Source organism: Peromyscus eremicus, chromosome 5 (genome assembly GCF_949786415.1).
Source record: "Peromyscus eremicus chromosome 5, PerEre_H2_v1, whole genome shotgun sequence".
NCBI lineage: Eukaryota > Metazoa > Chordata > Mammalia > Rodentia > Cricetidae > Peromyscus > Peromyscus eremicus.
Window position 1 is genome coordinate 95,308,440 of NC_081420.1, and position 27,691 is coordinate 95,336,130.

The 27,691-nt window shown below is 39.7% G+C and overlaps 1 protein-coding gene across 6 annotated transcripts in view; it reads right to left on the reverse strand.

Moving 5' to 3' along the window:
* The window catches only part of Cntnap4 (contactin associated protein family member 4), a 279,704-nt gene that overhangs the window by 209,791 nt on the left and 42,222 nt on the right, over positions 1-27,691 (reverse strand). For all 6 annotated transcript variants that reach the window (XM_059262549.1, XM_059262550.1, XM_059262553.1 and 3 more), the window contains exon 2: positions 26,300-26,410. In XM_059262549.1, the coding sequence (XP_059118532.1) occupies positions 26,300-26,410 (111 nt within the window). The remainder of the gene's footprint in view (positions 1-26,299; positions 26,411-27,691) is intronic.

The window sequence follows — 27,691 nt, forward strand, 5'->3', positions numbered from 1 at the left end:
TGGGGAAAAAATAATAGATGCCTTGGTGATGAAGAATGGACAGGATCTTGTGGTCTATGAATAGCCCATAACTACAAGGTGTTAGAGCATCATTTAAGATGGTAGGGAGAGAAAGGGTAGGTCCATGGTGATAATTTGGAGGACAGTCTAGATGGTGGTGCTAAGAGTAAAGTGTGTGTGCGTGTGTGTGTGTGTGTGTGTGTGTGTGTGTGTGTGTGTGTGTGCGCACACGCATGTAGCGGCCAGAGGTCAATGTAGGGCACCATTACTCAGGTGCCATCCACTTTGTTCTCTCACTAACCTGGAACACTCCTAGTAGGCTAGATCAAGTGTCCAGCAAGCCCCAGGGATCCACTTGTTTTACTTCCCCAGGGTTGGGATTATAAGCACAAGCTACCATGCCTGGCTTTTTCATTTGGGTTCTGAGAATTGAATTGAATTCTCATGTTTGTGCAGCAAACACTTTACCAACTGATCTCTCTTCAGCCCTAATGGAAAAGAAACATTTGAAAAGGAAAAAAATGAAACAACAGGAAATCTGAAGAAATACAAAGGATTTAGGAAACTGATCAGTGGTTCAGTTTGGAACCCAGGGGCAGCTCTTCTTGGTGATCAGAATGAAAGGAGTAGCCTGGGCCTGGTGGCACACACGTGTGAATCCAGCTACATGGAGGGTTGAAGCAAGAGAGTCACAAATTCAAGGACTCCCTGGCCTGCACAGAAAACGCGAAACAAACCTGGAGAACATAAGGTCACATCTCAAAATAAGAAGTAAAAAGAGGCTAGAGATGTAGCTCAAGGGTAGAGTACTTACTTGCCTGGTATATAGGGGGCCTTGAGTACTAGCTTCAGTACTACCGACAAAGAAAGAGAAGGCCTAGGGCATAATGGGTAAGGCAGGAAGCCATTCCTTTTTGATCATTCACACTTGCTGGAAGTCTTTAGTATGTGCCTCTTGAATAACCAACCTATTTTCACCAGCCCTTTGCAATTCCTTGTATAAATCAGTTCAAGTCTTAACTGCAAAAGCTGCTTCCTATTTAACAAGGACCGTAACATGAGTTCAGTCTGGCTTTGTAGCCACAGGTGACAACACAGGTGTCTGTGAAACCTGTTCTTATTGTCCATCGTTTTATTTGAAATACATACATATCCCTCTTCCTCTCCTTCAACCAAAATTTCCCTGCCTCTACTTCTCAACTGTACCTTAAATATCATCTCTCCCCAAACCTCACTGGTTAACTATGGAATCTGTCATAGGAAAGGATGGCATTTCCTAATGCTTATTATATTAATCACTAAGACCCAGACCTCATGCTAGAATATCAGCTTCATACATGGATATGGCTTTACTTAAACTTCTGTGACCTGGTTAAACATCAAAGTGTGGCTTGTCATTAGTTGGTCTGCCATTGTTCTCATGTAGCCAAACTCAGAGTGACTGAAATAAATTCGATCGATTCTGAGATGAAATCAGAAGGTCAGAGGACGATGGAAGCTTTTCCTTTCTGGTAACGAAGTGAAAAGACAGAACTTTGTAATGAGCGAAGCCGACATTTCAAAGGATCTTAAAACCACTCTGTCATTTCTTTTCTAAGAAATATTTGGTGATTAATTCTCATCCATCTTTTTTGGAGCATCTGAAACATGTTTTGAATCTCAATGAAAACTTCCCCAGTATTGATATCCTAAAGTGTCCTAGAATAATTAATTTTTTTAAAACCTTACTTGTTTTTGTGCACAGATTACAAAGCAGCTAATGTTTGTAGTTTTGAATGACATGAAAACAACTTACGGATTGTCTGCATATGTGTTTTAAAATGTGATGGAGACACATGTGGGGCATACATGGAGTAGCATGGTGGATCTAGTGCTTCAGGCATTTCTAACTTTTCAAAAAGATTGTGAAGGCTCAATGATCTCTGGATGGCAGAAGATCTCAGAAGGTTATAAAAGGGCCACATTTTTAAATTTCCCATATGTCACCCTTCACATCCAAGAATACAGAATTTGTTTCTCTAATCATATAAGCTATCTATGGTTTTCAAAACTTGAAAACCATTATACTGATTTTAAATATATAGAACTACTGTATCCTAGAAGCTATCATTCTAATTCTAGTCTATATCACCAGAACCTTCGATGTACAGCCTAAAAGACTGAACTAATGCTTGATATAAGTGAGTACCTATATGTTGAGTGATATTTGATCACACTGTGAACCCAGAGATTGCATTATTCAGAAAAAAATCAACTATAGGTCAAGAGGCAGAGCAAGCAACCAGCTGACTGGAAGTAACCATAGAGAGTGAGGGGAAGTTAGGAGGTCAGAGAGAGAGAGAGAGAGAGAGAGAGAGAGAGAGAGAGAGGTGCACAGGAAGTAGAAGGGAGGAACATCTGGTTGATAAAGAGAGCGAGAGAAAGAGAAAGAGCTCTTTCTGGGAGGGTGGCAGAGGAAGAAGGTCAGTTGGCTGTTTTCTCTACCTCTCTGAGCTAGTAGGTTTTCACCCCAGCATCTGGCTTCCTAGTCTTTATTGGTAAAATAGAATGATAAAGACTTAGTTAAAAAAGATAATTGCTTCCCTTCCAAGAGGCAGCTGAGGTGACCGCAGGACAGGAAGGCTCCCGGCAGCCACAGCCTCAGCAGCCAGATAGTGGCTGTGGAGGCTTAGTCAGCAGCTGAAGCAGCAGTGGGTTCAAGTGCATCCACTATGCCACAGATAAAACAACTATATAGCCCAAGCAAAAGAGTCTGAGACTACTAGACATATCTAGAAACCACTCATGTACTCCATAACATACTATATATTCTGTGTCTCAGCTCCCTGGATACGGGCTGGAGATATAGCTCAGTTTGCAGAGTGCTTACCTAGCATTCACAGGGTCTGGGTTCTATCCCCAGAACTTCATAACTGGGCATAGCGATGTATACCTGTAATTTCAGCATCTCAGAAATAGAGGCAGGAGGATCAACAGTTCAAGGTCATCTTCAGCTACATACTGACCTAGATACCAGCATTAGATTCATAGGATCTTATTTTTAAAAAAATAATGAAGAAAGAACAGTTTGTTGGATCTTGGCAATGGGGCTATATGATGGATTCCATTGTTTTTCTCATTCTTGGTGTGAAAAGACTAAAGTCAATGGTTGTACAGTCACTGGAGAATGATCCAGGAGCTCTGGTGATGTCAGATAAGCCATGAAAACAATATGATTCAGAGGCTGTTACTTATGCACATGATATGGATTCTACTTCCAGGGTATTTATCTCTTACAAAGGAAAAACACAGGGCTGAAGAGATGGCTCAGTAGTTAAGAGCACATACTTTACTTGCAGAGAATCTGAGTTTGGTTCCTAGAACCTACATTGAGTGGCTCACAATTACCTATAACTCCAGCTCTAGGAGGATCAGATACTTTTGACTCTGTGGGCATTGCACTCATCTGCAAATAGTCTCACACACACACACACACACACACACACACACACACACACACTCACAAGCATGCATATACATATAAATTAAAATGTATCTTAATGTCTTAGGGTTACTTTTGCTGTGAGTTGAGGAGGAAATGGGGTTATTTGACTTGCACTTCCATATTGAAGGAAGTCAGAACAGGAACTCAAACAGGCCAGAAACTGGAGGCAGGAGCTAATGCAGAGGCCATGGAGGGGTGCTGCTTTCTGGCTTGTTCCTCATGACTTGCTCAGCCTGCTTTCTTATAGAACCCAGGACCACCAGCCCAGGAATAGCACTACCCACAATGGACTAGGCCTCCCCCATCAAATACTACTTAAGAAAATGCCATACAGGCTTGCCTACAGCCTGATCTTAGAAAGGCATTTTCTTAATTTAGGTTCCCTCCTCTCAAATGACACTAGCTTGTGTCAAGTTGACATTAAACTATCCAGTATGCTTTAAAAAAAAAAACAGCAACAATGTGGCACATCTGGAGACTATGTGTGTTATCTAAGGGGCTGAAAAATTAGAATGAGAACACCCTATGGGCTGAGTGATGGAGGAAGCAGAATCCTTGCATTTGGGTTCTAGGATCAGACTTAGAAAGGGCAAAATGGAAGGCTGGCGTGTACAAAGCAGAAGAGTGACATGGGGGCAGACCAACGCCAGGCACATTTTTCACCATGGCAGTAATTGGACTGAAGGGATTGAGGGGCACAGAGAGGGCAGTACTCATTAAAGCAGGAAAGGAGAGATTGGAGAAAGTTCTTCATTTGAAGATAAAGACAAGCTAACTCTCAAACTTTCAGTGTCCGACAACCATGTCTGCAGCCAATTATGAGTCGCTTGAAAGAGACACCATCAGAATTTTAGAAGTTCAAAATAAGCAGTAATTTCGGGTCACTAATAAGATCTGTAAGTGTTACATACTGATTTAAAGGAAGATAGTATCCACGATCTTTTAGTCCATCCATTCCAGACTTGAGAGTAGATAATTTGATATGTCTAGATGGTTCCCAAAGTAAATTACTTTAACTTTTGACTCTGGATAGTTATTAAATAAAAACAAAATATAATAATCTTAATTCAGATAGGAGACAGACAGACAGACAGACAGACAGATAGAGATCTGTGTGTATGTATGTACACACACATACATATTACTTAAAAGAATACATTCTAGGGCTGGGAGATAGCTCGGTTGGTAAAGTTCTTGCCTTGCAAGCACAAAAGGCAGAGTTTGATCCCCAGACCCACGTAAAAACATCCAAGTGCAGTGGTATACACTGATAACCCCTGAAGGGGTGTGTGGCGAAGAAACAGATTCCTGGAACTCACTGGCAAGTCAGCCTAGCCTACTTGGTGAGAGCCAGACAAGTGAGAATGCCTGTCCCATACAAACAAGACGGTTTTAGTAGACTCTCACTCATCCCCCACATTTCCCCTGTCTCTTTTCATTTCATATGTGTCCTTTTGTATCCACCTCTCAGAACTTATTTTTACTCCCTCTCAGTCTCTTTTCTAGTTCTTCAGGCTTTGACCACTATTGGGGTTTGAATAAGAATGGTCCCCATAGGCTCATATAACTGAATGCTTAGTCACCAAAGAGTGGAACTCTTTGATAGGGTTAGAAGGATTAAGAGGTGTGGCCTCTTGGAGGAAGTGCATCACTGGAGATGGGCTTTGAGCTTTCAAAAAGCCCATACCAGTCCCAATAACTCTCTCTCTTCTTGATGCCTGCAGATCAGGGTGTAACTCTCAACTGCTTCTCTAGCACAGTGCTTGCCATGCCTGCTGCCATGCTTCCTGGCATGATGATAATGAATTAAACCTCTAAAACTGTAAGCGAGCCCCCAACTGAATGCTTAATTTTATGAGTTGTGTCTCTTCACAGCATTAGAACGGTGACTGAGACAGTACATTTATACCCATATTTATGTGTACATATATAAAATCATACATATATAATACATACATATACACATATACATTACAGACTAGGAGTTGCAATTGGGTGAACACAAGTTATCTGATGACTTTCTGATCCTAAATATATTGAACTTGAATACATTTCTGTTATATCTGTGCTGGGTAGAGAGTGAATTGGTCACTTAATGTTATAGTGAATAGTCAAACAATCGAGATGAGATGAAACGTTCAGTGGTCATGGTGTGATAATGTGTCTCAGTAGGGAGTGCTGCCTTAGCATTGTGTTTACCTGATTTGATCACCAACAAAATAAATGAACACATAATTAAAGCTGCTATGAAGGCTTTACATGTAGAAAATTGGAGAAGTTCTTGGGGAGAAGATTGAAAGACATTATATTTAGGATGAGGTGGGAATGGGAGTGTAATTCTGCAGACAGAAAAATTATTCTTTCCTAGTATAGAGGAACCAGCTGAGGGAAACTCTAGATTCAAGGAGAATGTTCAAGAAGGAAAGAAGAATGGGCGACATCTGCTCATTGTTTTACTTTTAATAACCTGGGATTATCAGGAAGTGGGGCTTTGCTCTGATGTCATCATTTTTCTTCCTCTAATGAGTAGAGAAGAAAATATACAACTAAAGGCTTGCAATACTGTAGATACTAAATAAAAATTCTTATTCTTACTTTAAAAACAAAAAGCAAAGGAGTGAGTATCTGAGAAACAAGAGCCAAGATTTCCTCTGGCCTCCACATGGATGTGCATACACACACACACACACACACACACACACACACACACACACACACACACACAGTATTCTGTAGGAATAACATTTCTGTATATTTTGCCCAAAGATCAACTTTTGATGGGGAAATGTCCTCCCTTGATACAAAATCAAACAAATTAATCAGCTTGTAACCTCAAAAATGAGGTCTGAACATTTTACCTCAGAGTACACACACTCACCACACCTGCTCGCTATATGTGGCCTGGAAACAGCTTGTTCAAGCCACACTAAAGAGCTTGAATGTGTCTCATGAATGTGTAAAAGAAAATTTATTAAGGTTTTTTTCCCCATGAGCAAAAAGAAAAATGTAGTGAAGTATGAAAAACAGATCACAGTCATTGGTTCATACTTTTATATCATTCTGAGTTTTTTAAAGGAAAGCCTAATAGCCTTTCCACAACATCATTTCACTTTGGTTCATGAGTGGGAAGTCCAGTACAGTGGCATGCTGGGAAGTGTTTAATAACTTGTTCTCTGGAGAGGAAGGTCCTGCCTGATAATATGTGTCAATTCCTGTGGTGTCAATGCTTCCTCCACATCAGATTCTGGGCTATCTCCTTGGAAAAGCAGAGATGGGAAGAGACACTCCCAGTAGGCTCTCACACATCAGCAGGTTACTGACCATATCTCTGAGGTAAGCTACTTAAGCCGAGCAGCTAGAATCACATCGCAGTTATGAAATTCTCTGTTACAGCTTCGAGTGTGAAAAATGCATTTTCCCCCCTAACTCAATCTAATTTTCTATCTTGTGCTCTTATTCTGTCTCATGTAGAAAATCAATCTAATCATTTCAGAGGAACTCAGTCTAGTTCATGGATGACTCAATCAATTAAGAATTATATTTCTGTCACCTTCAGCTTCAAAATGCCTGCAGGGATTGATCTCCCTTCCCACTGACACTGGTGCCTTCTGGAAGCAGTAGACAAGGGGCTGCTTCTTGGTCAGCTGCCTGAGCAGGTATCTTCCACTCTTCTCTGTATTATCCAGTAGAGCATGGGCAGGATGTATACTTGATTGTGACATACTGATACCCTACATGCATCCCAAGTATAAGATCTTGGGCACAGCTGTGGCCTCAGAATCTAGCACCTACATTCCACTCTAGTAAATCCCTAGCTCGTACATTCCTCATTACTGAACACCAGTCCAGTTCCTACATTCATCTCTGGTTCCCTAGGAAACTCCTAGACATCCCCATTGGACATCTAGGGTTGATGTGAGGTCCTTTCTACACAACAATCCACATAAAGCAGATGCTTTAGTTTTTTTTTTTCTTTAGACAGGCAGACTCCTTGTTCAGCATCACTCTAAGCTCATTGTTCACATCCAAGCATCTAAATGTGAAGAAAGGGTTCCATGAAACTCCATACGATAAACTTGGTCTGAAACAAGAAGCAAAGGCAAGCTAGTCTTTGTTCTTGTTTGCTCATGTCCTACCTTCTCCCTTCCACTCCAAATTCTCCTCCTAAGTAAAGCAGAGCAATAGTGTTAATGTCATTCATGGGTTAATATAGTCTTTCAACCTGACAAGATCTAGACTCACATAGGAGACAGACTTCTGGGTGTGTCTAGAAGGGAGTTTCTAGACTGAATTAATAGAAGTGAAAGACGCCATTCCATAGTGTGGTCCCAACTGAATAAAACAGAGATCATTGAAGACTGTACTCTCTAGAGTGCTGGAGTGTAATCTTTCTCTCTCTCTCCCTCTACCTCTTGCCTGATCTATCTATCATTTATCTAACTGTCTATCTGTCTATCTATCTATCTATCTATCTGTCTGTCTGTCTATCCATCTATCTATCTATCATCTGTCATGTATCTATTTATTTATCCATCCATCATCTATCTATCTATTTATCATCTATCTGTCTATCTATCTCTATCTATCTATTTATCTATCTATCTATCTATCTATCTATCTATCTATCTATCATGTATCTATCTCTCCTGACTGTGAACACATTGTGATCAGCTGTCTCATGCTCCTGATCCCGTGGCTTCCTGTCCTGAGGACTGCACCCTCAGACTCTGAGCCAAAATCAACCCTTCCTCTCTTAAGTTGCTTTCATCAGGTGTGTTGCACAGCAGTGAGAAAAGAAAATATGACATACAAAAAAAAAAAAGAGATTCCTTTAGTCTTCTTTATCCCTTGTCAAATCTTTCATAGTTTAGGCTTAAAGGTATTCTGCTAAACCTTGTTGTCAAGCTATGCAATAACCTGTATTTACTTAAGCATAGGATGACTCGCAATACCTGAGGTAGGTGGGGAATAAAAAGCAAATGGTGCACCTATGTCTACTCCTGTTGCCCACACCATCCCACACACAGAAGGAGCCACTAAGAGAATCATTTTCTCATTCAATTTCATACCATCTTCCATTATAGAAATGTGTATGCTCACCTTTCCCAGTGTTGGTCACCACATTTTGATACAGAAAAACAGACTCTACTGACCACTTTGTGTGACACATAAAAAGAACTCACCCAGCATCCCTTATTGGCCACAGTTTAGTAAGACTGTACCATAGAGACATGTAGCTATATGCCAATAGTGAGCAAAGCTTCTGGTACCTGCCAGGTGTTGCCTCATCCCTGATCCACAAGCTTTTCCAAATTACAATATGGCATACCAGAGGATTTAACACAGAAGAAAAAAAGGTTTTTTCCTATGGTGTGGTCATCAAGGCTTAACAGATGAGAGGTCAATGCCTGTTTTGCTGTCATGTGGATAGATGCAGGATTAAACCTCAGAAAGCAAAGTTGTGCTTACACCAACTACTCAGGAGGCTGCTAACATTTACACAGTATTGATTTCTCTACATACAGTGCTACTAAAATGCATAGTTGTTGACAATGTCTCATGATTGAAAAATTTTGCAAGTGCTGTGCATATTGCACTTTCAATGGGTTTGCTATAAAATGCATGTATTTTTCTTCTCCATTATAGAAAAAAAATCATCACATTGCTGCTTTTTTTAAGTTTGGGCTTTATCCAGAAAAATACAATTGCACTATAAGAGTTTTATTTGAAAAGAGTTGAAAGATTTGGCTCATATATTCTACTCTTTCATGAGACATCATTTGGGGGATTAAGCTGAACACAATTTAGAGGATTATGTCTGTGAATAGGAAGTGAACGATAAGGGAGAGTTTTATATAGCTGGCTAAGGAGTGACCCAGCACAGAGTCAATGTGCAAAGACTAGGAAAGGATTTTATTTTGCCTCATTTTGATTTTGTTTCCTCAAGTGCTTGAGGAAATCTTTCAAAACACTAGTCAGTGGCAAACTAAAAGAATATGGACCTCAAAGACTTTCTCCCTCAAAGAAAACAGGAAACTGGGGAGCCAGGTGTAATGATGTAATCCCAGAGTTCAGGAGGGGGAGGCAGGAGGATGATGATTTTAGCGACAGTGGGAATTCACAGGTAAGCCCTGCGATACATGGAGGGGGAGGGGCGTGGCAGAGAGAATGGGAGGCAGAGACAGAGACAGTGTGAGACAAGAGAAGAAGGGGGGAGGAGACAAGTCCAGATAAACCGTAAAGCAAACGGAAAACTTCATCTGATTTCTAGAGTTAACATAATACTAAAATGCTGTTTCAACCCCCAACCCTAAAACACAAGGCGTACAAGGAAATAAGAGAGATAGCAGTTGTGGTGTGAATATGGTGTGACTCCCACAGGCCCCTGTGTTGAATGCTGTTTATCCAGCTGGTGATGCTGTACTGGAATGGGGAGCCTAGCTAGAGGAACCGTGTCACTAGATATGTTCCTTTGAAGGTTATACCTAGTCCCTAGGCCCTTCCTCATCCTCTGCTTGTTGGTGAAGAATCCCTCCCACCCCATTCTGACCACCATTAGTTCTGCCCATGTACATGAGGCCAAGTAACCATGGCCTGAAAACATGAGCCAAAATGTTTCTTTTCCCTTCAAGTTGTTCTCCCAGATATTTCCGCTACAGACACACAAAAGTAACTCACACACTAGACCAACAGGAAAACGAATAGAAATTGTCGTTGAGGAAGCCAACAGGAGGCCTGCCTGACTACAACTTAAAATTAGTTGTATTTAAGGTCGAAGACCTAAAGGAACTCAAGAAGGAAGCGTGGAAGGAAATGAGCAAACACTGTCTCAACACATGGAAAGTAAGAATAAACAGACATAAAGTATGAAAGGGGGAAGCTGGAGAGACTGCTCATTGTTCAGAACGTTTACCATTCTTGCAGAGGACCAAAGTCCAGTTGCTAACATCCACACAGAACAGCTCTCAGCTCCCTGTAACTCCAGCTCTCCAAGGGGAACCTACATCTCAGGCCACTGTGGGCAATCACCTTCATCCATGCTCGTATACACACACACACACACACACACACACACACACACACACACACACACTTTAACAAATAAAATAAAAATTTAAAGCATAAAAAGGGACCACAAGGTGAAACAGAATTGAATTCAGTTAAGGGTTCAGAGGTAGATTTGAGCAGACAGACATACCTGTGAAGATAGATGAGTTAGTATCACTGAAGACTGAGTAATGGAAAGAAAAAAAATAAAAAGAAGGAAGCCTAAGAGATCTCTGCAACACCATCAAGCTTAAGCATGTATAAGGGCACAGGCAGATAGAAGAGGGCAGAGGAAAGAAATAAAGCATTAAAGAAGAAATGACCAAAACTTTTTTCATATTTGATAAATGATAAATTCAATAAACAACAGGCAGGATAAACACAGAAGGTTCCACACGGAGACATCTTACAATCAAGCTATTCAAAGTTGGGCAGAGACGACTATTAAAAGCAGAGACAAGAGATTTGTCATATACCAGAGACCCTCAATAAGACTCACAGATAATTTCTAAACAGAAACTACGATGGTCGAAAGATAATAGGATGACAAATTTAAAATGCTGCAAGGAAAAAAGAAAGTCGGCCAAATTGTCCTTTTAATGAAGGATAAATCATGACAGTCCCAAATTTTAAAGCAATGGAGATTTTGTTAATAGACCTAACCGACAAGAACAGTTTCCATGTGTGGAATGAAAGAGCAATAGACAGCAAAGCAAAGCTAAAGGAAGTAACAAAGAACACTAATAAGGTAGATACCTAAATAAGCACTGATGAATGCATTATTGCATTTGGGGATTATAATCCCATTTTTCCTACCATGGCTGCTTGGAGACGCCAGGGAATGAACCCAGAAATCAAAAGGACTCTGAGATACCATCTTACACCTGTCAGAATGGCTAAGATCAATGACATGGCTAAGACTGATGACAGCCTATGCTGGGGAAGATGTGGAGTGAAGGGAACACTCCTCCACTGCTGGTGGGAGTGCAAATTTGTATAACCACTTTGGAAATAAATATGGTTGTTTCTCAGAAAACTGAGAATCATCTACCTCAAGACCCAGCTATACCAATCTCGGGCACATACCCAAAGGATACTCAATCATACCACAAGGACGCTTGCTCAGCTGTGTTCATAGCAGTTTTAGTCATCATAGTCAGAACCTGGAAGCAACCTAGATGCCCCTAATCTGAAGAGTGGGTAAGGAAAATGTGGTACATTTATACAATGGAATATTACTCAGCAGTAAAAAACAATGACCATGAAATTTGCAGGCAAATGGATGAAACTAGAAAAAAACTATGCTGAGCGAGGTAACCCAGACCCAAAAATACAAACATGGTATGTACTCACTCAGAGTGGATATTAGACATAAAGCAAAGGATAATCAGACTATAAACCACAACCCCAAAGAAGCTAGGTAACAAGGAAGATGCTAAGAGGGACTTGCATGGATCTCCTTGGGAAGGGGAAACAGATGAGATCTCCTGGATAAACTGGGAATGCAGGATCTGGGGGTGCGGATGGGATGGGAGATAAGAACATGAGGGAATGGGATGGTCAAGTTGGGGGAGGGACAGAGAGGAAACGCAAAGAAAGAGATACCTTGATAGAGGAAGCCATTATGTGGTTAGGGAGAATCCTTGTGCTAGGAAAAATTCCTGGAATTTACAAGAATGATCCCAGCTAAGACTTCAAGCAATAGTGGAGAAGGTGCTTGAATTGGCCTTCCACTGTAATCAGGTTAGTGACTACCCTAATTGTCATCATAAAGCCTTCACCCAGTAACTGATGGAAGCAGATGCAGTGATCCACAGCTAAGCACTGGGCTGAGATCCAGGAGTCCAGCTGAAGAGAGGGAGGAGGGATTATATGAGCAAGGGGACGTCAAGATCATGATGGGGAAATCTACAGAGACAGCTGATCTGAGCTAGTGGGAGCTCAAGGACTCTGGATTGACAGCTGGGAAATCTGCATGGGACTAAACCAGACCCTCTAAATGTGGGTGACAGTTGTGTGGCTTGGACAGTTGGTGGAGCCCCTGGCAATGGGACCAGGATTTATCCCTAGTACATGAACTGGTTTTTTGGAGCCCATTGCCTAAGGAGGGACACCTTGCTCAGCCTTGATGCAGGGGGGAGGAGCTTGGTCCTGCCTCAACTTGATATGCCAGATTTTGTTGACTCCCTATAGGAAGCCTTACCCTCTCTGAGGAGTGGATGAGGGGAAAGTAGGGGGAACAGAAGGAGGGCAGGGAGGAGGAACTATAGTTGGTATGTAAAATGAAAAAAAAAAAACTTTTAAATAAAAAAGAAAGTTTTATGCTGTGGGATGTTCTGTATGGCAAATGTGTTGCTAATTAGTCAATAAATAAAACACTGATTGGCCATTGGCTAGGCAGGAAGTGTAGGCGGGACAAGGAGGAGAATAAAGCTGGGAAGTGGAAGGTTGAGTCAGAGAGACACTGCCAGCCGCCACGATGACAAACAGCATATGAAGATGCCGGTAAGCCACGAGCGACGTGGCAAGGTATAGTTTAATAGAAATGGGTTAATTCATGATAGAAGAAGTAGATAACAAGAAGCCTGCCACGGCCATACAGTTTGTAACCACTATAAGTCTCTGTGTTTACTTGGTTGGGTCTGAGTGGCTGTGGGACTGGCAGGTGAGAGAGATTTGTCCTGACTGTGAGCCAGACAGGAAAACTTTAGCTACAGTTTTAAAATTCTAAAATAATGATGACAATAATAATAATCCCATTTTTCTTCATGATTTAAAAGAGAAATGCAGGACAGTGAGCTGGCTCAGCAGCTAAAGATGCTTGCTGCTAAAGCTGACAACCTGAGTTTGATCCCCAGGTACTACATGATGGAAGGAGAGGAACCAACTCCCAAAGGTCATCCTCTGACCTCATCATTCATGCAGCAGCATGTGCACACGGCAGGGGGTGGGAACAGGGTGCTATGAGTAAATGAATACAATTTAGATATTTAATTTAAAAATGCATATAATTAATTATAAATATATGTGAGGATACATGATAAATATGTAACTCATGAGAACTATACTAAAAGGAGAGGCAGACATGCTGGGAAGAGAAGCTGAGGAATATTAACTTAAAATAGGTCATTGTAAATTTTAAAGATTAGTTTTAATTTTAAAGATAACCACAAGGAGAAAATTGTCTAATAGTATGCAATTTTTACAGATGCATCCATCGCTTTTCTTAAGCACTGTGTAAAACCACAAAGTTCAACCAACCACATAGTCCATCTCATGTATGTTTTATTTTAACTTGTACTAAAATTGTGGTCATTGGTTATATTTATGGTTTGCTTTAAATATCTGTTTCTTCCATTTTTATTTCATTGATGGTTTTCTGTATCAATGTGCTCCTTATGTAACTGTCCTAATCAGCATTAATGCCATGCAATACATAGCAGAAGGTCCACTCTAATAAATATAAGAAATAGCATGCAAATGAAGTGGAGATGGGTCAGTCGGAGAGTAAATGCTAATACATTTTCTTGGTCTTTAACTTTGAAGGTTTGCTCATTTCTATTCCTTTTATCTTGAAAGCAGCATATAGCATCTCTAGTCATTGCAGAATCATAGCTAGGCTTTGAAAGCACATTCATAAACATCTATGCAAGCAATGACGATTGGGCTGAAAGTCTTAGGCAGGCACACACGTCTCCAATGGGATTTCAATTTTATTTATACTGAGGAAAGTCTCAAATTAAAGGACCGGTTACGGTTCTACCAACAATGACCTGAATTAGAAATCAAATTACCTTAAGGTCATGGAAACTGTTTGGAAAAGAAGTAGCACATGACCCAGCCATACATCTCCTGGGTGCATACGCAAAGAAGTCAAGGCAGCACATAACAGAGACAGCCATACACCCATGTGCTTTGTAGCACTGTTCACAAAAGCCAACTCCATAGAACCAGCCTCCATCCCCATCAGCAATAAAAGGGCAAAGAAAATGCATTTCCATAGACTGGAGTAATATTAAGTTGTGAAAGAAGAATAAAAGGATGTCATTTGAAAGAAAATAGAACTTGAGAACATCATATTGACTGCAACAAGACAAATTTAGAAAGATAAATACCCTGTATATTATTCAGACACAGAATCCAGTTGCTAAAAGGAAATAAGAAATAAAAGTAGGCTGTAGGATTATTTAGGAGAGTTGTTCTCAACCTTCCTAATGCTGTGACCCTTTATGTCTTTATGTCCCTCACGTTGTGGTGACCCACAACCATAAATTATTTTCATTGCTACTTCATAACAGTAATTTTGCTGCTATTATGAATTGTAAGGTAAATATCTGATATACAGGATATATGATATGCAGCCACTGTGAAAGAGTCCATCAACCCCTGATGGGGTCGTGACCCACAGATTGAGAACCACTCATTTAGGAACCCATTACTAGCAAGCAGGGAGACAAGATGGAGAGTAGGGGTGAATGTGGTCAAAGTGCATTGCATGCATCTATGCAAATATGATGATGACAGACATGACTAGCTCGGTGGTAGAGCATGTGCCTGCCACACAACAGCCTCGGTTCAGTTCTCAACACTGCAGAATGAAAAGAGAGTTTCATAATGAAACCTATTATAAATAGAAAATGCTAATTTTAAGACACCTTGTTAATTGGAAGAAACAGAAATAAAGGGGTTTTTTTACTGAGCCTCTGGCATGAATTTCATAAGCCTCCTTCTGATGTTCTGGATGTCCCCATACCAATCATACTAACTGAAAAATGATACTGAATCCATCCATTTTTTTTTACTGCATTCTTCATTCCTTTGTCCCAACCTTAAATCTGTTTTCACCTTACACACATGTTCCTGGAATTTATTAGCACAGGTCCACTCCACATTCCATGTTGATAAAGCCAAAGTATTGGCACACATTTTAAATGATTGTTTATCTTAATATGGTTTCAGAATTGCAGAAAAGCTGAAGGATTATCAGGGGAATATGACCTATACTCAGATTTCTTTTTTATTAACGTCAACATGAATATGATATGTGTGTCACAAGTAATGACTCGATATTGACACATTATCACTATTAACTAAACCGATATTTTATTTAAATTCCTTTAGTTTTTACCTAATGTCTTTTTTCTATTTCAAGGTCCCACTAGTATAATCATGTTATATGTTCATCACCCTGTTCCCTTGAGTTTATATGGTTATGACTGTTTTCAGGCTTCATTCTTGGGGGTTCTCCTTGACAGCTTTGAGGATAACTGTCCAGGTAAAATGATCATCCTTTCAGGTCTGCCTAATAATTTTCAGAGAAATTTTTCAGAAGACAAACCAGAGGGGTAAAAAAAGTTCTATTCTCATCACACCAAATCAAGATTACATTTTATCAACGTAGCTTATCATGGACAGTGTTAAAGTTGGTCAGCTGCATGAGTAAGAGTGTCAGTTTTCTCCACTGCAAAATTCTTATACCAACCCCCTATTGGACATAAGTTGCTTAAATACATCTTACACTTAAGGGCTCGTGACTTATTCTCTACTTCCTTGATGTGGGAAAGTCTACTGTTAAGTTACTTGGAATTCTTCTAAACAGGAGTGAATATATTGTCCTATTTATTTTATTTTATTTTATTTATATGTACTCATATATGTCTGTGTGTCGGTTTGTGTGTGTCTGTATGGTGCCCATGGAAGCCAGAAGAGAATGTGGGATACCCTGGCGCTAGAATTACAGGCAACTATGAGTATCTGGGCAGTGGGAACTGATCTCAAACCCTCTGTCAGAATAGTGTGCATTCTTAAGTGCTCAGCCATCTCTGTAGCTCCTATGTTGTGCGAATTTTTTTAAGGTATGATTTGAAGGCACAATTTGAACTAATTGAGCAAATTCAAAAGGTAGGATGGTATAAAGTAGGAAAACCCAAACAAAGCTGAGCTCCCAACTGGAACAAAACTATAGGTTCCTGACATTCAATCCCACACACAGTTCTGAATATCCTCAAGGGATGCATCCCTTAACTTTGCATCAAGAGGACAAAAGAAAGACACTGCTCCATCCATTCTCATCCTCTCCTGGTTAAGGGTAGCCTCCCTGTGGACAGACAACACACTCCCTAGAGGACCAATACCATTTGTCATGCCTGTGGATTTCTGGGAATAGAGGAATCCTCACCATAGGGAAGCCATGGGCAAGAAACTTCAGCTGAGTGGTCCAGCCTAGGACAAGTCCCTCTTACATCTCTGAGAAGCTAGACTTGACCACTGGAGCATGGGCTGGAGGAAGCAATGCAACTGAAGGCATGGAGATACCATGAAGGATCTAATAAATTGTAACTGTCTTTAGCGGGAATGAATGAGACTTTTCCCACCACTTTGTGCTGCCCCCTCCTCAGTGGAAGGATGCTCAGGATGTCCATGACAAGGCCAGAGCCCCTGCTTCCTTCCACTGTGTCTTTAGCTTAGCAACCCACCAAGCTTTCAGAGCACATGTGTCTTCCAGCTTTCAGAGGACATTCTCATTCTGAGGCTCAGGCTGAGTCTCTTCACACATGTATGCTAATATTTTGTTTAGAGTATTTTGCATTTATATTCATGAGCAAGAGTGGCTTTTAATTTTCCTTTCTTGTTTGTCCTTGACAGGGCTGGGTACCAAGGTTATTCTGGCCTCATAGAATGAGTTAGGAGGATTTTGACTTTTTTCCTTTCTCTGAGAGAGAATGTCAGATCTGTCTTAAATGTGTTTGGAAGAATTCCCATTTGAACACTTGCTAACCTGGGGTTCTCTTTGTTGGAACATTTTAATTATGGATCTATTCTCTTCTAGAGACAGAGGATTTCTTTTACTGTTATTTCTTGAATGCGATTTTATACGGCTATGTTTTTCAAATTTGTCAGTCTTATTTATTTTTTGTTTGTATGTGAATGTATGAAGCCAAAAGAGGGCATTGGATCCCCTGGAACTAGAGTTAGAGGTCATGTTTGGGTGCTGGGAACAAAACTCAAGATTCTCTAGAAGAGCAGCAAGTACCCTTTGCTACTGAGCTGTCTCCCCAACCCACCTTCTTTTATTATTTTTTATTTAATCTGTTAGATATTTTTCTTGTAATTTCTTCACGTGGCTACTTGGATGGGTTCTTCATATTTAACCTTCTTTCTTCTGTAACACTTGCAATTAAGGATATCAGCTTTGGTCTAAGTGGCACCTCACAAGTTGGACTTATTGTGAGTTGTCATCATTGAGCAAAAATGATAGCTAAACTCCATTGAGATTACTGTACGAGGAGTGCGATAATTAAATTCCACACCTTCCTGGATTTTAAGTATTTTTTAATTAATGATTTCCAGGTAATTCCACTGTAGCCAGGACACTTATTCCCCATGATTTCCACCCTTTGAGATTTATTGAAACACTATTCTTTATGACACCACATAAATTTAGATGAATAGCCTAGGTATACACGATAAGAATGTGTGTTCTCCAGTTGTTGGAAACACTGTATAAACATAAATCACATTGGCCTATTTTACAAATTTATTAATTTTGTTATGTCAATCCTCTGTAATTTCACCAGTTTTCCTAGCTTGCATATTAAATAACTAGGCAGAGAGTCACCTTAATAATAAACTCAACTACGGTCTGCATTTCTATTTATTTTATATATTTCTACTAGTCCTTCATGTATTTAATACTTTATTATTTGGTATGGAAAATAGCTGGGCCACTAGACAGCATTTCCTTTCTCTCAAGGACTACTGCCCAGAAAGAGAGGTTTGCTGGGTTTTTCTAAGACAGATGAAGTTGTTTACATTTTCTGTTTGGTTCATGTGTTTCTATTAATACAGCTAAGTAATATGATTTAAGTATTTGTTTCCCTGTATAATCCATGTCTTGAAGCCCTGGCCGTCAATATTATAGCAGTTGGAGATGAAATTTTAGGAGGTAATTAGATTTAGATGAGAGTAGGAGGGTGGGACACTCATGATGTGCTTAATACCCTCATAACTAGCAGAAGATGGAGAGATGGTGCTCTTCCCGCATGCTTGCATCCAGAGAAGGCGACCAATAGGTAGTTAGGAACAAGGCCCTCATGAAATAAATCTGCTCCCTCTTTGATCTTGCACTTCCAAACCTTGGAATTATGGGAAATCAATGTCTATTGTCCGATCTGCCTAATCTGCTATTTTGTTATAGCAGCCTAAGTGAATCCTAGCTTTTCTAAATTAGTACTTCCCAAAAACTAGATACCTGTTAAAATTGGCACCTTTGACTTTGGGGCACAACAAAGGCTTAAGTAAAATCTATCAAAGGATAGTTATGTCTTATCTATCCCTTGGCTGATAGACCCAATCTGCCTGGGTCTTCTCTGGAAATTGAAGGGTCCCTTACCCACCCATCCCTGCTTTGCCCATGAGCTTTCCATTTTCTTCCCACAGCTATGCCCTGACAACTTCATCCTTTGTACCACAGCTCCAGCTGTGCCCCTGAGAGAACCTAACCCAAGGTCCACCCACATGAAATATCCCTCCTCACTACTGGCCAAAGTGACAAATGGGCTGGACAGACATCAGTGCTTCAGGGCACTTGCTGCTTGTACCGAGGACCAGGGTTCAGTTGCCAGCACCCACATTAGGTAGCTCACAGTTGGTGGTAATTCCAGGTCCGGGGGACCTGATGCCTTCTTCTGGTTTCTGTGGACGCCTGCATCATGTGCACTAACCCACACAGACACATGAACACACACACACACACACACACACACACACACACACACACGCACATGCACACACGCACACGCACATGCACACACATACACACACACACACACACACACACACACACACTAAAAGAACACAAATCATACACTGGTAACTATCAGCTTCATGAATATATTTTAATTGAACAAACTTGAGCCACTGTATCAGTTTGAGTGCAATCATACTTATACCTTGAATGTCTTCATCTTATGGAAGTTGAAGGCATCTCCTAAGCCAGGAGCATCCTGTGTCTCCCAATTTGAAGGGACTGAGAAGGACAATCTGTTTTAAGGAATTCCTCTCTCATCTTCTTAATTTCCTATTTCTCACTCTGATTCAAAGATTTCTATTGTTAAATTAATGCTATTTCTATTGTTAAATAAATGCATTGGTATAAATTACAGATAAAAAAAGTACACTTGGGGCCGGGGAAAGACTCTGTTCTTAAAGTGCTCACTCACAAGCATGCAGACCTCAGTCAGGATCCTCAGCACCTAAGTAAAAATCCATGTGCAATAGCACCTATCAATAATCCCAGAGCTGGAAGGCAGAGACCAGAGGATGTCTGGGTTTACTGGTCAACCATTCTAGCCAAATCTCTGTTAGCTCCAGATCCCAGTGAGAGACATCCTTTCAGAAAAATAAACTGGAGAGTGAATGAGGAAGACATCCAGCATTTGACTTCTGACCACCACACCACGTGCACACACATGTGCACACATACATGAACAAATGCACACCCATACCCCAAGCACACACAGTGCACATTGTTTTAGAATATAGAGACCCTCAAACCCAGTCTCATACTTTTATAGGAAAGAGGGAAAGAGAGAGCTGATGTCATTCCCAAGGCCACCCAGGATTTACTGCCATAGTGTAGTGTTCTGGATTCCCAAGCCAGAGCTTTGTCTCAGCATAAATTACTTAGGATTGGCAACTTGACACATCTGCTCAGATGGAATTACGGGGTTGATTTAGAGCTAGAGAATGTGTGCTTCCGGGCAGAAAAGGACAAGAGAAGAAAAGAAAAAAAGGGGCACCAAGGTGGGGTGAGGTGAGAATGGGGTGAGCACGTCCTTACAGAAGGAGACCAGGAAGAAACAGCAGTGTGTGAATCCCACAGGACATCAAATGGTCACAAGACAGTCATCTCTGGTGCTCATTCAAATGAACCACTACAAGAATAGAAGTAAAGATAGATAGATAGATAGATAGATAGATAGATAGATAGATAGATAGATAGATAGATAGAGATAGATAGATAGATAGATAGATAGATAGATAGATAGATAGATAGATAGATAGATAGATAGACATAGATAGATAGATACATAATTTTTCCTTTGCTTTAGTGAATAAGGGATATGGGCATATCAAGATATAAAAGATGTAAATCTTCATTCATCCTATTTCACCTTCTCAAGGCCAGTATATAAAATATAATCTATAAGCACAAGTGACATACCACAGACCATAAAAATGATCTCAGAATTCATTCTCCAAACCTTTATGAAAGTGTGAATCTCTTAGTAAGGTTTTTGTTTTTAATTCATAAGCCAATTCAATTGCTTCTTTTATAAAAAGAAAAGAAAAGAAAAGAAAAGAAAAGAAAAGAAAAGAAAAATTATTTTAAATTAAGTCATCACATCACCCAAGCTGATAGACTCTGACCAAAGATACACAGGAAAGAATGTTCTATCTTTCCTTCATTCTCATTTAAAAAAAAACAAAGAAAATGTATCTATGATTCTCTGACACTGCTTGACAATTAATCAGGAACAAGTTGCTCCCTCCTAGAAGGGAAAAGACTTATGTGGACATCTGTATTTCCTGAGATTACCTTGTATATATTAGTGCATATATTTTGTCTTGGTAAGTTTGTTAAAATGAGATTTATTGATTGACTCCACTTTGAAACTGGTTAACATTACTCCAGCCTGTGTTTCTGAAATCCATTTGACCATACATCTGCACTACCATTGTTTTCAACAAGGCCAATCTCACTAATACTGCGACACTGTTAACCCTATTCCTACGATAGGAAATTAAAGAACAGAGGCTAAATATCTTCCCCATTCTTAAGTGAATAAGAGGTAGCAGTGATTTAAACCCAAGAAGAGTAAATCAATCTCGGAGTGTCTAATAACAGATGCTCTTCACCTAAAATTGTATTATCCTCAGGAGAAAGTTAGAAAGAGAGATGCAAGGTGGAGAGCTGAAGTTCAGATACTCAGCTCTGTGTCCTGTGACTGTAAGGGAACTTGTGGTCCAAACATTCAGGGATTTAGTTGGATTTAAGTGCTTGGATCTCAGCATTGTGAGCTGTAAGTATGATTTCAAGGAAAGGGAGTGAGAGGGGAGAGGAGGGGAAGCAGAGGGGAGGGGGAGGAAGGAAGAGGAACATGAATGAGGGAAGGAGGGAAAGAGAAGGGAGTGGAAAGAAAGGACAGGAGAGGGAGGAGGGGGAAGGGTCCATACTAGAGGTAATTAGAGCACAGGGCAGAAAAATTAGGCATAGCCACTAAGATATCATGTGGCAGAGCCTGGATCAGCCTGAAGGTGTAAAATCCTTACAGCTCCATATGCCAAAGCCTTTCTTGGCATGTTAGATTCTGGGGTGATGGGGAAGAATTTGGTACATAATACAATACTACAATATCTTTCATTCTGCATCAAACTCAGCCACTGAAGTTCATGGCCACATGACCTCAGGTGTATTCCATACACCATCTGTGCTGAGGCTCCCCTTCCCTTAGGCTTCAAATTATTCCACTGCGCATAATTCATTTCTAATTTATCAGCTGTCATCTAAGGCCTCAGCTACTAAATATATTATCATTTTAGACTTAACGATTATAAAGGATTTTATGCCACACCTTTAACAACAAGAAGCACTGATTACTTGAAAATATCTCAGGGGACCTCTCTTCTTAAGCAATGATGTGTGTCATGAATACCTTGAAAACTGAACTTAAGGGCCTTTACTTAAACATAGTAAGTTTTATTTGAATAAGCACAGTGATGTAGCACAGAAAGAATGGTCACACAGTTCTGCAGTGGGTGTTAGACTAATCCATCCTAGAATATACAAAGAACAGGAGTTACCTCTGTCAATCCACCACATAAATAATTTCTCTACAGACAGATGTTTGATTTTAACAACAAATCCTACAGGGATGAGAAAATGCTGCTTATTTAGAGCAGAAGGACTTAGTTATAGAAAGAAAATTGACAATGGAGAAGCATAAACAATAGGAATAGGAAATATCCTTACTTTACAGGCTAGATTAGAGCAAGTTCATGAAGCAATTTGATGTACTTCAACACAATGCATGTGTTTACATCCCATATTTAAATACTTTATTTTTGCTGCATACAATCATTTTCTTCATTGCTTGTTATTTTAGATATATTCACAAATCGACTGGTTTCCAATGAACCCATTTTAAGGTTTTTAAGGACATGAAAATAAAGACTTGCATTTGCATTCTATCTCAGCCTAAGAAACAATAGAACATTACTACAAAATGTGTCTAAGGACATTCATGGAGTGTCATATGATAGACCAGAACCTGTGAGGACTCTAGATTGATAACCATAAAGTCAGGGCATGCTTAACTCTAACTATTCTATTAAAATTAAAATGTCACTGTACTCCACTAATTGGTAACTGTTATACAGCAGTTACCAATGCTCTTGCTCCAAAGACCCAATGGATGCCTGAATCACTGATAATACAAGTGTTTGTGTACAATGTGTTTTTTCTTATGTATACATGTATGTGATACATTTAGTTCATAAATTTGGCACAGGAGAAGAGTAACAACAACAACTTGTAACAAAAGAAAACAATGATAGCAATGTATCAGTTGTGTGAGTATGATCTCTCTCTGCCACTCAAACTAGCTCATGATAGGACACCATCCTTTTCTTGTTTGATGTGGGGGGATATGTGCCTACATGATTTTCAATGAAATGATGTAAATAATACTGGCATTGAGGTGAAATGATGTGAATGATGTAGGCATTGAGATGTGGCACTAGGCTACTACATACAGGCTACTTGATAACCAACATAACTACTAAGTTACTAATGAGCAGGTAGCACATACAGTGTGGATACAGTGGTCAAAGGATGCTTTATATTCCTAGTGGGACAGAGTAAAATGATAGGAGATTTCATCCCAATTCTCAACACAGAATATAATTTAAAACCCGCCTGCTTAGTATTCTCTTACCTTTGTTGAGGGAAAGGGCTGAAAGCGAAACAATAAGTTAGGAGGAAATATTACACCAAATAGGGAGAGATTTGACTGTGTTATGATTCCAGTATCAGCAGTGATTGGTTGTGTGTTTGTGTCACTTTACGTTAATTTTTGCACTCTATTCCTCAAAGCTGTGAACTTTCTGTAGGATCTAGGTACAAACGCTACCTTGCCACTTTCTAGCATCTGCACTCCTTGACAAGTTTTGGTTCAGCGCTGCACTACTCTGCTTTTAGCTTCTGTCACCGCATGTGCTCACAGGCTCTGTGCATCTCCAAATCCTGCTTTCCTTATGCGCAGTCCAGCCAGTGGTTTTAGAGCCTGTCGCAACCTGGTAAAAATCTCATTCTAGCTTCATTGCATCTCATAAAATCCTATGACCAGATGAAGTAAATCACAATCCCAGGTATCAACATTCGGACTGCAGGGTATCCTTTTGGAGGAGACAGTTCAGCCCTGACTCTCCTGTCAGGATCCTACTCATTTACTCAGTAAAAGCCATAGTATTTCTCACCCACAGCTGGACACCATATGGGTTGTTTCTCATTCCCTGCCTGACCTTTCTTCACCAAATCTTCTGATTCCTCAGAAAAGATTTCTCTCTGTCTATCAAAAATACTGGGATTTTTTATTTATTTTATTTTTATTTTATTTTATTTATTTATTTATTTTGGAGACAGGGTTTCTCTGTCTAGTTTTAGTACCTGTCCTAGATCTTTCTCTGTAGACCAGGCTGGCCTCAAACTCACAGAGATCTGCCTGGCTCTGTCTCCCAAGTGCTGAGATTTAAGGCATGTGCTACCACCAGTCAGCTAATATTGGGATTTTTATCTGTTGGTTTCATCTACTTATACATGACCTAGTAGCTTAGCTGAACACCTCTCCCAACCTGAGCTAAACACTAGAAGGAGTGTTTAAATAAAATAAGTGATATATAGCCTTTAATAAATCACTCAAAATCTGACATTCCTTTATGAACACTTCATGTAATTAATAGGAAAAAAAAGCAAATCTAAATAAAAAAAAGAAAAATGTAATCAAGTAGGTTGACAACCAGCAAGAGATAATTAAAATGATCCTGTTTTGTTTCTTAGTTTCATTAACATGCAAATGAGATTCATGAAGTTTGATATTGTGTTTCAGCAAGAGCCATAGAAACAAATTAAGAATGAAAATGAGTCCCACCGATGGAGATTCCTGTTGAGTATATAAATTAATGAAAACTATGATTGCATCCAATTAATAAAATATAATTCTGGGATTTATTGGGCCTCAAAAATGAAGCAAAGCTTCATAGATAAATTAAATTTTGTTTCTTTTTGGGGGGACCCCGTTCTGTGAAGGCTTTGAAGATTTAAGGGAAGGGCAGTTAATGTTAAACTCTGCTTTCCTTGTAAAGGCACAAGGTAGAGACTTTGCCTTCAAATTAGAGTGTTGTAGAAATGGTAGCCCTGCTAGGAGGGACTTGGTGAAAGATCTAGAATGTCTCCTAGAGAGCAAAGAGAGTCTGGTGCTTACGCAGTCAGAGATTCAGAATCACAAATAAGAATCTCTGACTACAAGGTACTTATAAGGAACAGAGAAGCATGATCAGATCCAAGGGCCTTCATGTCTCCCATTGGATACAAAGATCTCAGTGTTCTCCTCCATTGATATGTTCAGTCATAAAAACACAACAAAGTGCACACCTCAAATAGTTTGAGATTTTTAACCATGTCAAAAAGCTTAAAACCTTGTCAAAGGATCATGCAAACATATTTATAGTCATTGGAACTGAGTGATGTATAGCGTGTACCAAATGACAACACACACACACACACACACACACACACACACTCACTCACTCACTGTTATGTATGTCCAAATTCCCCATACTGAAACTCAAGCATTAAGCAACAGCAGCACGAAGCAGAGTAATAATAGCAAGGAATAGATTTTGCAGTATGGTGGGAGAAAAGATAACACGAGCAAAGTGTGGTCTTGAAAATATGAGATGTTGGGAGTCTGCTTTTCTGTCTGTTGAAATGGCCTTGTGTTTGTCAGTGTGTCCCTTCAATCTTTGTGCTGATGTCTTTCACCCCAATATTTTAAAGAATGTAACCCCAGTGACAGTCATTAGCATATGGTTGTTTGGTATGGTGTGCTCTCATATCTCCTGCAAGTGAATTGTCTTTATTTGTCTTCTCTTTCCCTGAATCATATGCAAGCCACTGAGCCCAACCAAAGAAACAATAAACAACCAGAACTGAGTATTCCTCAAGGGGCAGAAAAGCTTTATGAAGCTCTTGATCCTCAACAGCAAAGAAAACCATGTCAACCACATTGAGAATTAGACAAACTGAGGGATTACTATTTTAAAATATGCAGTGTGCTTTAAAATTACTTCTTGCAGACTTCTTTAACTTGAAATAGGAAGCCAATTAAGTTCCCATCATTCCTGTATCCATAATGATTGCAAATCATTGCAAAATTTTTTTCTTTACAAGATACATAAAAATCTTACCAGATTGAAAAAACTAAATTCTTTGGGTGTTAAAATGATGGTATAGAGTTTTCAGGTAGGATGTATTTCTTTGCCTTTCCTGAATGGAAGCCAGTGTCATAAACTTCTACATTATTACCATTGGCCTCTTTAGACTTATACTTCTTTTCACAGCGTATCACTTGCAATGATTTTATTTAAAAAATGGAAAATTAACAAGATTCATCATGAGCCAAAGGGTTTGGGGAAGAGCAGACTTACCATCTCTTCGATTCAACCTTGCAAATCCAGGACCATGACTGCTGGAGAGCTCAGAAGAACTGCTGAAGGATGCCGGAGGCAAGGCAGACACCAGGGGCTGATCACAGTCATCTGCCAGGAGGGAAAATGTCACGTTCCAGTGAGCACAGAGCTGACAGTTCTCTTTAAATCAATAGACACAACAAATAAACACAACATCAAAACTAGGATCTAAGCCATGCATGGTGGCACGTGCCTGTTACCTAGCACTCAGCAGGAAGGTGCAGGATGATCAGGAGTTTAAGGTCATCCCCAGATATACAGTGAGTTCAAAACCATCCTGGGCTGCATGAAACCCTGTCTCAAATAAGTAAACAGAGAGACCTGGATTCTATAGAAATATGCCTATCATACATGCAGTATGCTGCTGAAAGTCTGTCAAGCTCAGTAACAGTGGAAAAACAACAGATAGATGAGAGATTGTAAAAACATAGAAGGAAGACACTATAGAAATTATAAAGTAAAATATGTTAAGATCAAAAGATTTGCTTTAAAAAGAATTTTTTTTGATGAGCAGAGAGATGTATAAATTTAACTACATTTAAATGAAGGAATTTTGTGGCTTGGTGGTACACACCTGTCATCCCAGGAACTCAGGGGCATGCTACATAAAGATCTCAAGGTCAAAGCCTAGCTGGGCTAGGAAGTGAACTCAAGGAAACGTAGTCAAATTAGTAAGACCCTATCTCAAATTATTTACAAAAGCAGAGCAAAAGCTGGGCATCTGGCAAAGTGGTAGGGGGTTTGCCTAGCATGTGGAAGGCCCTGGGTTTAATCTCTAGTACCACAGAACAAAAAGAATTGATGGTTTCTAAAATACACTATACAGTGAAGAAAAAGAATCACAAAATGTATAAAGTTCACATAAAAGAAACAAATGAGACATAGGTGCTTCTATAAGCACATAAAAGTTTGTTGAAATATTCAGAATTTTGTAGAACATATGAAAGAAGTACATGAAAATATATGTATCTGAAAGAATTATATAAAAAGAAGCACAAGCCAAGAAATAATCAGTAGCCTGAATATAGAAAACATTTTAATAAGGAAAAATAAAAACACCTTCCACTTAGTTAGAAAACACACTAGAAAAGTAGTTTGAGGCTTGGCCAGAGACCTTGCAGCACAGAAACCATGCACATTGATTGACACACAAACTTAATAAACACCAGAACTACAAGTAGATACTTCTTTATAAGCAGTGAATGGACAAACTGTATGGGGTCCAAAAAGTTGGTCTGGGGGAGTCCCTTCATACTACTTATGAGAAAGCACCATGAGCAACTACTTGTAGAAACAACTGGCCATGAGCTTGTAAATTTGAACTTCAGCATGTCCCAGACTCCACTGATT